Source organism: Rhinopithecus bieti, unplaced genomic scaffold, assembly GCF_001698545.2.
Source record: "Rhinopithecus bieti isolate Rb0 unplaced genomic scaffold, ASM169854v2 scaffold_29928, whole genome shotgun sequence".
NCBI classification, from domain to species: Eukaryota; Metazoa; Chordata; class Mammalia; order Primates; family Cercopithecidae; genus Rhinopithecus; species Rhinopithecus bieti.
In genome coordinates, this window is record NW_016814053.1 from 3,706,035 (window position 1) to 3,717,331 (window position 11,297).

General features: G+C 44.0%; 1 protein-coding gene and 1 long non-coding RNA gene across 6 annotated transcripts in view; one reads left to right on the forward strand and one right to left on the reverse strand.

Moving 5' to 3' along the window:
• Positions 1-7,937, forward strand: part of LOC108513663 (uncharacterized) — a 38,192-nt gene extending 30,255 nt beyond the window's left edge. The window contains exon 3 of the long non-coding RNA XR_001880969.1: positions 7,373-7,937. This is a non-coding gene — a long non-coding RNA (uncharacterized LOC108513663). The remainder of the gene's footprint in view (positions 1-7,372) is intronic.
• NID2 (nidogen 2) overlaps positions 1-10,915 on the reverse strand; it is a 63,836-nt gene extending 52,921 nt beyond the window's left edge. For 3 of the 5 annotated variants that reach the window (XM_017849482.1, XM_017849481.1, XM_017849480.1), the window contains exons 1-3: positions 10,454-10,856; positions 9,541-9,846; positions 2,414-2,646 (exon numbers count right to left, since the gene is read on the reverse strand). In XM_017849482.1, the coding sequence (XP_017704971.1) occupies positions 2,414-2,646; positions 9,541-9,846; positions 10,454-10,681 (767 nt within the window). In that variant the 5' untranslated portion in view covers positions 10,682-10,856. Of the gene's footprint in view, positions 1-2,413; positions 2,647-9,540; positions 9,847-10,453 lie in introns of all 5 variants that reach the window. The other 2 variants (XM_017849483.1, XM_017849484.1) reach the window with 2 other exon arrangements.
• Positions 10,916-11,297: the final 382 nt, after the last annotated feature.

The window sequence follows — 11,297 nt, forward strand, 5'->3', positions numbered from 1 at the left end:
AAAAAAAAAAAAAAAAAAGAAAAGAAAAAAAAAATTAAATAAACAAAGAAATGAATATGGCAAAATGTTTACAATGTATAAAACTAGGTGATGGGCATTTGGATGTTCATTTAGTTATTCTCTCCACTTTTCTGTATATTTTTGAAAATTTAAATAATGAAAAGTAGAATAGAAGATTATATTGAAGGACATTTCTACGATTTTGATGTACAGAAGTTCTTCCTAAGAATAACTCCAAGATCCAAAATCAGAAAGGAAAAGACCGGTAACTTTGACAATCTGAAATGTACCACTGCTAAATCATATACCCTTTCTCAGCAATTCCACTTTTAAGAATTTATTTTAGGGAGAAATGAGAATGTGAGCAATGTTTATTATGCTGTTTACTGCAATGATATTTATAACAAGAAAAATCAGAAATATGTGAAATGTTCATTAATAAGCTGTCTTCATACATATATGACACAATGTTTTATAACCTTAAAATGGTAATATAGACAGACATCTGACTGAAAGACCCCTATAAGAAGATATTAATGTGAGAACACCACTTATATAGCAAAAGAATCATTTTGGTTTTAAAAGTTTTGTATATACCTGAATTCTAGAGAAGGACCATTAACACTCGTTATCACTTGAAGCCGTGATTATGGGTAACTTTTTCTTTTATTTCACATTATTCTGCATTGTTTGTGCTTTACTGTTTGTATTAAGCATGGATTACACTAAAGAAAAATATGTGAGTCATTTGGCCCCATATCTTACTCTGCTTTCGCCAAGCAATTCAGAGATTTCTGGGAAGTATCAAAGATAACAACGAGGGAAGGCATGAAAAGGGTTAGATGGAAATGCTGTCTGTGTGTTTGTGTGTCACACGTGATGGTGGGTATTAGTTCCAAGAGACCTTTACAGCTCTGCTCAGGGAACACAACTGCTTTTTGCCACAGGCCTTTTGGCCCCACTGTCTGCTATCTCCTGTGTAGACGCCAGCACTTACCCAGAGCTCTGTAATTGTTGATCTATTTGTCTATCAACTCTAATAGGGTACAAGCTGCTGGTGTGCAGGACCAGTGTCTTAGAAATCTTTGTATTCCATGTGCTTGGCCATTGTCACCTCTCTATAATGCCTGAGGAATAACAAACCTATGAGCTCCCAAGTAGAAGAGGAGGGTGGAACCAGAGGAGGAAAAGTAAGGAACTGAATTTGCTCCAGAGTCCAGACTAAGTGGCAGCCTAGATGGAGCCCTAAAGGTGCCCAATGTGGATCATAAGGATGGGAAAGGAAACAAGGACTCAGCACAAGATAAAATAAGTAGTTCAGTACTCCAGACTTGAGCTTGGATTTTGGCTTCATCACTTAACTTTGAGATCATAGGCAATTTATTTAACTTCCCTAAGTTCCTCTGTAAAATTGGGAAAATAGTAGTACTAACCTACAATTCTTGTGAGTTTTAATTAAGATCACATCTGGAAAGTATTTAGCATGATACTTGGCAAATAGTAAGTTTTCAATAAATGTCAGCTCTGAGTAACCAAATCTGGCTATAGTGGTCTCTTTCTGGTAGCCGAGCAGAGCAGATGGCATGCAAAAGTATAAGGTGTTTCTATACCTACCCAGAACTGATCAAATGAAGCCGAGAAGCAGTTAATGGAGGCCAGGAAGTAACCAATGTATTCTGTCTGGCTTCTGTATTCAGGAAATGAATAAAAGCAAGGGCACCCCTATCCCCCTCATACGCCCCCCACAAAAAACCTGAAGTCAACGAATATCCTACTGGCACTATCTGTACTGGCAAAATGCAGAACAGCTTATTATTACACTAGTTAAGTAAGCCCTCTGGATCATTCATTCATTCATCCATCTATTTACTAAACACCCATTATGGGCAGACACTGATGAGTCGAAGGAATGGGTTCAATTCACTTTAGGTAATGAAGCCAGAGAGACATCCTCAGACTTCCGGAAACCTATAAATCTTAGTTATTTTTCCTGCAAATTACATTACTCAATTTAATGTTTAACAGTATCTGTCCAAAAGACTAAATCACAGTGCTTCCTCCTGTGAAATGATTAATCTAGAAAACCTCAAACTGGGCGGTTTATGACTGGGTATTTTTATGTGGTTCCAAGAGCAATGTTTTTCATATCAAGCCTCAGTGGCTCTACAAATAGACACACATACTGTTCTGTTTCCAGTATCTATACCCAATAGAGCAGGAAAAATAAAGGACCTTTTATGTTTTGGTGAACTTGATCCTTCCAGGGTTTAATCTAGTTTCTCGGTTTTGACTTGATGCCTTGCTTAGAAGCCACCAAGATATTATTTAATGGTCCTATGGTCACTTGTGCTCAGGTACCTCCTAAAAGTCCTTCTATTCAAATAGGAAAGGGCTTCAGCTCAATGTTACTTACTGATAGAGATTTTTCACAGACTGTTCAGTGCTAGTCAAGCTGAAATACGGTCCTTCTGACTTCAGATCATCAGCCTCCCCTCGGCAGAAGCCCACCCGAGCTGGAAGCTGAAGCTGGACATTGTAAGACTCTTTGGGGCGGGTTCCAAGGAACTGCAGGCCGTTGGCAGGATAAAGAAAGAGGGCGTAGCTATCAGACCCATCAGATGCCAACACTGCCTGGAAAGTGTTCAGCTGTGAGAAAAAAAACAAAAAGAGAGAGAGAAATGTCCTGTAAAAAAAACAAATAAATGAAGAAAGAAATAGAATGCAAGCAAAGCACCATAAAGTGCAAAGAATTTTCCCCTTTCTCAGGATTCCTCCAAACTGTTTTTAAATGTCGTCTTCTTTAAAATTTCCTCTTCAAGTTACTAATATAATTTCATAAGTGATATTACTGATTATTGCAAATACCATTTGTCAATTTAGATTAATAGTTGAAATATGCATAGGTAAAACGTAGGTTAAAAATATATACTTTTAAGGTTTCAAACTTCTCTCATCCAAACCTCTTTCAGCGCTAAGAGCAATCAGCAAAATTAACTTGTCCATCCTGCAGTCACTGCCCTAGTTTATAACCCTAGGCACTCGGCATCTCTCATTGGCATCATTCTTTCATTCATTCATTCATTTATCCATTCATCCATTTATGCCCACTATGGGCCGGCACTGTGTTAGGCCTAGTTGGTCAAAAGGCCTCCTTACTGTCTCACAGCCTCACTTTCTTTCCTCTTCCATCTACCCTTTCATACGAGCATCGGGTTATCCTCATTTCACAGACGAGAAAAAGACACAGGGGCTAACAGGTATTCCTCAGGTCAGGTGGCAAGTATGTGGTGGTGGGCCAGCCAGCTCTACAGCCCGCACCCTAGGACACCCTAACCCCTCCTCAACATGTCATTCAAGGTGAGTTGTAACCTGGCTGCATACGTCCCTCCCAGTCTCAGTTCCACTGCATCTTTGTCAGACTATTTAATAGTCCCCATTTGCACCATGTCCTTGGATGCTTCTACACTTTGCTCATGGTTCCCTGTGCCTAGAAACCCTCCTAACCTTCAAATGCTGCCACTCGGAGGTGTTTGTGATTATAGAATAATTTCTGTTCTCTGAACCTCTGTAACGCCTTTATGAGCATCTCCAGTGAGCATTCACCTCATTATGCTTGGTTAGTTGTTTATATGTTTGTAAACACCATTCATTTATTCATTTGTACACTAATTCAAACAGCCAAGTGTTTACTTAAGCACCAGACATTATGCTTGATGCTGAGGATGCGAAGGAGCAAAGGACAGACTCTGCCCAGGAGAGTCTCACGGTGTAGGACAGGGAAACAGTCATGGTTGAAATTGTAGGAGAGTCACTGGAGAAGGTGGTAGAGGCCACAGAAGGCGGGGGTGTGTGTCTAGGACCTCAGGGTAGGGGTTGGGAGGTGTCACAGAGGCAGCCGGTGAATGTTATAAACACTGCAGGAGCCAACACAGACCAGAGAGAGACCAGGAGCCTGAATCCGCTGCCAATTCAACACTCAGGTCCTTATAGGATCACTCCTTAACATTCCGTCTACCCTCATGTTTTCAACAAGATGAGATTTTTGCCTTTACCTTCATTCAGCGACCACTCCTCCTAAAGATCTGTTAACAGTGCTTGATTCTCTAAAAAGGTGTTATGTTTAGGCCTCTGAAACTCTCTCTCTCACTAAATCACACTGCTTTTACAATTTAGTAAGGAACTGGAAAGGCATTTTTAAAACACAACTTACTTCATAACTAATGTGACTCTTAGAAATATTATTTACTGGTAAGTATCATTACCTCTCCATTCTGCCAGACAGACAAACACGGGCACAGAGAAGAACATCTCACTGAAGGAAACAGCAAGGAAGGAATGGGCTCTTCCCTTTGTTCTGAGTCTACTCCCACTGTGGTGCTAGCTCTTTTCTAATGTTAATTTTTCCTTTCAATGTTTAATTTCAAGGTAGGGTTTTGAGGTTTTGCTAATAGGACAAAGAAACATAGATGTAACACACTCTTCAAGAGCAAATAAAATACAATCAGCCATTCTTCTAGTTCTCTAACCCAGAAAAAAACAACATCTTGCTTTGCTTCTTTCATTCATTCAATTCACAAAGTAACAGGGTGCCTAGTATATTTGTTATTGTTCCAGTTGTTCATTGTTCAACAGCAAAGCTTGACTTTTCCAGAAACAAAAAGCAAGAAATGTTTTTAGAGCTTCTCAATGCTAGGAAGCCACTACTGCCAAATATAAACAAAGGCTGTTCTGCCTCATGTCTATCCATAAGATAGTCTACATCATCAACCAATGTGGACTCAATAACTTCAGAGTTGTACATTAGTCAGAATAAAGAAAAATCTACTAGGGAAAGAAAAGTACTCGAGAAAGAAGAAAAAAAAACCCATTGTAAAAAGCTAAGCTTTCAAAGCTCCTGGCACCGATCTCCCATAATAAATGTGAAACAGGAGAGAACCATGTTCTAAATTTAGAGAAATTCTATAAGATAAGGAGGTTGTAGAGACTGTGAAGAATTGAAGGGGATGGGGAAGTGGGGACGAGAGAAGTAAACAGAGCTGTGAAGAGGAGAGTCTGGCTTTTTGCTGTGCACTCTGGGCATTTAGCACTTTATTTTATTCATTCATTCAGCCAACCAGCCAACAAATTCATTTCAATTAAAATTTACTCAACATCTTCTATATACTATCCTTGAGATGAGCACTCATTATGGGTGGCAAGTATTTAACTGCTTTGTCTCCACCAAAATAGGCAAATATCAGAGGAAGGAAAAACTTCCTTTTAAGTAGAATTTATGATCCCAAAGTACACGCCAAAGGAGTTTGGCTGTTTAAAAGCCACCCACACACTAAATCATCACTTGTAAAGTTCTTGGTTGGTTCTACAAAATTCTACATCTAATTGCTAAAGAGCCCACTTCATGAAGTCTTGAAGGGCTCCCCCTCTCAAAAAACTCCTTGACTGGCTTCCAAACAGGAAAGGTCCTCGCATTCCTAGATACAAGCCTCTGCAAGAGCCGCACAGGCTCTGTCTCCAAAGAGAAGCCCTCAGATGGGCTGCCAAACCCGACAAACGAGTCACTGGTTCCCAGCTCCCCCAGGATCCCAGAGAGGAGAGAGGGGCCTCCACGGGGAGAGGAGCAGCACAGAGAGGATCAGGGTGAGTGGCTGCAGGCCCTGTTATCAGAAAGAGAGAAAAGCCAGAGCCCTCTGCAGAAACCAGAGCCTGACTCTTCCTCCCAGGACATCCCAATCAATGTTGAAGTGACACTCATCAGAGTCAGGCTGATGCATACAACACACACCCCTCTAAGAATTTCTAACTTTTGCAATTCATTTAATTAACTGCAGCTATCTGGCCAAAAATCAGAATAGTGACATCCTTTTCTTCAAGGGGCTTGCCTATAGAGGCTTATCAAAATGAAAATGAAAATGAAAATGAAGCATTAGGGTGACTCTTATAGGGGTCACAAAGTTCTCTTTGTCATCTTCCTCAGGAACACATGTCCTCTAGAGCTGTAGGATCATTGGGTCTGGCCTCCAGTGTTTGCTGTGAACACTAACCTCCATTCCTTAGCGTAGTTCTTCATCTCCCACTGCCTGTAGGACACTGTCACATGCAGGACTGTCTCTCATTTATTTGACTGCACTAAATCCTACAGATCCTGCCAAAAATTCAAAGACAAATGCTGAGTACTATCACATCCCTAATACTATATCCTTCCTGATACTCTTCAGCAAAACGTCAGCATTTCTAATTTCCATATATGGTTCAGCATTAACCAATTTCCATATATGTCTCTATTCTCTTCATCTTCACAGTGATATCTCAGACTCAGGCTGAACTCTCTTGCATAGGCTGTAGACCTCCCCTCTTCTAAACCTCGTCTCCAGAAGTCAAAAAGCTACAAAAAGTCCTGCTTTTACCTCTCATTTTCTCTGTGAAATCCAACCACCTCCATCAATGACTATCAACCTTTGAACCAAGTCAACATGTCTCAGTCCCCAACCACGTGGAGGCCTCCATTGGGCAATGTCTTAATTTGTGTTCTGTTGCTTACAACAAAATATTTGAAATTGGGTAATCTACAAAGAAAAGGAATTTATTTCTTACAGTTATGGAGGCTGAGAAGTCCAAAGTTGAGAGGTCACATCTGGTGACAGCCTTCTGGTCAGTGGTGACTGCAGAGTGCCAGGCACTTAGGGCATCACGTGGCAACAAAGCTGAGTGTGCTAATGTGCTAGCTCAGGTCTCAATTCCTCTTCTTATAAAGCAACCAGTCCCACTCCATGATAATCCAGTAATCCATGAATGAATAAATTAACCCATTCATGAGGGCAGAGCCCTTATGACCCAGTCACCTTTCAAAGGCTCTACCTCTCAATACTGCCACGTTGAGGATTAAGTTTCAACACAGTTTTCAGAGAGGACAGATATTCAACCATAGCAGGCAACCTTCCACTCATCTGTCTTATGTTACGGCCTGTGACTCTTTCATCCATTTCTCTGGGCCCAGCTCTTTCAACCTACTCCCAGAACAATCACTTTCAACCTACTCTCAGAACAATCTCTCTTGCTACCTCATTCTCAATATCCATTCTTTTTATCCCTTTCAACCCAACTGAAATTCCAGATAAACCAAACATTCCCCACACCACAGAGATCTATATAACTCAGTTGTCTCTAACCCTATCCCTAAAATGACAAAAACAAAACACTCCTCTTTCCCCCAAAAAAGCACAGCTAAAGTAAACACTAGTCCTCCACGTCTCCCATTGGTAAGTATTTCAAAGGTCTACACCATAACTTTTTTGCTCTGTGAACTACCTATGACAGTTTAAGAAATCTCAGATTTACTGAGTTGACAAACACTATTTGTTCACATTTTTTTCAGATACAATTACACCTTGACATTCCTGCAATATCAGCTGCAACATCTGGTCACACTTGACAGGAATATCCATGGAGAAAATGGGCACCAACTGCGATTGTTTTTAATGGCAAAGATGCCATTGCTGTGAATCTTCCAGTTGCCAGTAACTTTGCAATATAAGGTTAGTAAGCCAAAATTTAAGAAGGCCAACTAGAACTCAGTCCTTCAAGCAAATTACATCATTGTTTGCCAAAATCTATCTCCAAAGAACTATTAAAACAAGAACTCAAGTTCCAGAGCTCTTTAAAATACCAGAAGAACCTTCAACACGGGTAACTGAAAGAACATCCCCTATCCAAACAGAATCCTCCTTTCTTCATGAAACATTCTGAAGCCAACTAGCACATGGCAATGTCTGCAAGTGGATTTTAATTAGAAAAGTAAAAGAGAGTTGGAATTTACAAATCTTTTCTACCCTAAACCTCCCCCACCCCCAAAAAAGGACCAGACAAAAGTTTTAATTCCAAAAACCTTGCATTTAAAGAGTCCTTATGCAACAAAGAGAGTAAGCAGATGGTCACCAGAGGCTGGGAAGGGTAGCAGGGGTCAGGGGAAGGTGGGGACAGTTAACAGATACCAAAAAATAAAAAAATAAAAAATAGAGAATGAATGAGACCTACCATTTGATAGCACAACAGGATGACTATAACCTGTGATAACAGGATATTATAGTCAATAATAACTTAATTGTACATTTTTAAATAACTAAGAGTATAATTAGATTGTGTGTAATACAAAGGATAAATGTTTGGGGGGATGGATACTCCATTCTCCAAAATGTGATTATTACATAATGCATGCCTGTACCAAAACATTCCATGTACCCCATAAATATATACACCTACTATGTACCCTCAAAAATTAAAAAAATAAAGAGTCCTCATATAAAAGATATATATCACAGCATCCTTACAAGATAGAGATCAGTGACATGGGCACGTAACCACACCTCTTACAGTAGGCATGTGTCATCCTTCTATAGTGAAGAAACATTTCCGTAAGTTAAAATTGAGATGAATCATATGGTTTCAGCCCTTGGAGTATGGCATTTTAGATTCAGGTCTAATTTCATAGAAGGAAGGCCCTTACTTTCTTCAGGAATGAGGCAGTTCGCCATTTACCAAGCCACCCTGGCCCCACTCATATCCATTTGGAGGACTTCAAATGTTGATGACAAGACTAAAGACCGGGAGCCTGGGATTTTTTACTTTCCGCAGCTAGAGACTGTAAAGCACATTGAGGGCAGACTCCTATAAACTAAGGAACATGTGAACTGGTACCTGGAAGGCAATTAGGCAGAAGTTATCAAGAACTTTACCAAAAGTGCATCCTCTCTGACTTACCAATTGCACTTCCTGGAATGTCAACTAAGAACATGTGCAAGGATTTAGCTTTTTAAAAAGTAATTCATGCTATTATTTATAATAATGAAAAATCAGAAAAAGCCTTAATGGCCCCTGGGAACACTGGTTGAGTAAACTGTGGTAAACCTTCTGTATTATACAGGATAATAGCAGGATACAGTAGTATGCATCATCATAAATGATGTTGTACAAATACATTTATTGACGTTGAAACATATTCACAATACACTATTCTGTGAAAAAAGCCAGTTATAAAACAGTACGTGTAGTGTAAACTCATCATTGTTAATGGACAGCAATAAAGATATACAGAAGAAAAAACTCTGAAAATGTACACAGAAAAATGTTTATCAGTGGTAGGAAAATGAGTGCTTGTTCTCTTTTAAAATTCTCTATATTTTCTGATTTTTTTCCCTTCAATGAACATATAATTAGAAATACTTGTGTACTTAGAGATGGTTCTAAAAATAAGCAACCAAACAGTAAATTGCCTTATGTTCAAAGGGGCTCCCACATCTGCACTCCCGCTCTCATATTCGCTAAGCAATTTTTTTCTCAATGGAGTGACCACCTGCCAGGGTCTCAGAAGATGCTTAGAGACAATATCTTTCCTCACTTCCAAGCCTCCAGCCCTGCTGCCTCCAACGTCAGGTTCAGTGCAAGAGTAGGCTCAGAAACAACTCCGAGCCAGTCCCTGGGTTGCAGCCCCAGAATTCAAGCCCATCCTTCAATTTCCTCAGCAGTCAAATATCCCTGGTCACTTACCTCTCCCGAGGGCAACGCCCCGCGCTTGACCTCCTCGTAAGCGCCCACCTGCTCCCAGGTGGCCAGGAAGGCGTGGGTGGGGGTAAAGCGCGCAGAGCGCGGGAAGCCAGCGCGCACATAGCGGGCGGCCAGGCCCAGCACTGCCGGGGAGGTGTCCTCTCGGTACAGGACTCGGCCCCTGCCGTGGCTCGTGTCGATGTCGGCCAGGAAAGGGGCGATGGCCGGGAAGTCGGTGGGGAAATCATAGTCCACATACTGCGTTTCCCTGGGGAAGTCCTGAGTGGAGATGATGCCATTGGTGCCCACCTGGGAGAGGACAGGGACAAAAAGGGGACGGTCGCTCAAGCCCAAGGACGCTACTCGCGCAGGGAGGGAAGGGAACTGACTTAGGCAAAAAGCCTCCCCTTCCCCACCGGCTCGGGGGAGTCTGGATTCAGGGAAACAAGCGCAACTTTTGCAATTGTCCCACCTCCCCTTACCCCAACCGCGGTGCAGCAGGTCCAGGCGCCCTACAACTCCTTTACCTATCTGCTCACTCCTCTCAAAACCCCGGAGCCCCATGTCCCCGGAGAGGAAGCTGCCAGGTCTGAGGAGGGAACACCCCAGCTCCGCAGACGGGCACAGCCTTCTCGCGGTCCTAACTGCAAAGCCCGCCGGCCGCCCTTAGCAACGCCACCTTTTCTGCCTGGGGCGCGTACGTGGCTGCGAACAATTCTTGCTCTCCCCTGCAGGTCATTCTTGCTCCCCTTCAGCAGCGGGGCAGGCAGTGGCATCGCTCTGCCCGGGTCCCACCGCAAGGGTGCTGGGGGGCTCCGGGCGTGGGGGATGTTTCCTCCCCTCTGGAGGCAGGGTTTCCGTAGAGCGACCCCTGGGAAGAAGCTGCGGGAAAAGTGCCAGGAGGGGGTGAACTTACGTAGAGATTGCTGAATCGGGCTTCGTAGAAGTGCAGGGCATTCGCCAGCTTCACCACGGCTGAGCTTTCGTCGTCGCCTTCCTGCAGAAGCTGGTCTCCCCAGGACTCCCCGTGTGGGAAGAGCTCGTCTGGGTGCAGCGCCGCGGCCCGCGACAGCAGCAACGGCAGCAGCAGCAGCACTGGTAACGACGACAGCGCCGGCCGCCCGGCCACCCGGTCTCCCTCCATGCTCGCTCGGCCGTGCGCTTCCCCGCTACACAGTGCGTCCCGCCCCGGCCTCCAGCCCACTCTCCGCGCCGCGCCAGCCTCGAACCTGGATCTACGCGGGCGACTGGGCGGGGCGGGACTCCAGGCCCACCCAGCACGCTAATTGGCTGAGGCCCTCGGCTGGGGACCAATCACCGGCTCTGAGAAAGTTCGGCAGTGGCCACCACATCTGGTTCTCGTTAAGTTTTCTAAGGCAGCGAGCGGCCGCGGGAGCAGCGCGGCTGGCGGGATAAAAGCTCCTGGCCAGGATTGCCCAGAGCTGCTCCTTCCACTCCGCCCCTAGGCAGCTCCTGGGTCATCTTCTCATCCGGGCTGCCCCGCAGCCCCGACGAGCCCCAGCCCCGGGACCAAATGGCCCGCAAGGTCTGGGGCAGCGGCGTTGCAGGAGATGAGCTCAGCGCCAAGGGGACCCCGCGGGGGCGAGCGCGGCTGTTGGCCTGCGAGCTCTGGCCCCAACAGGCTAGCAGGGCGCGGGCGGGTGGCGGGGTTACGGTATGAACTTTGCGCCCTGCCCTGGGGTCCCGGGTGCCCCTGGCCCTGGAGGCCCGGCCATCGATCCGAGAAGCAAAGGGACCTT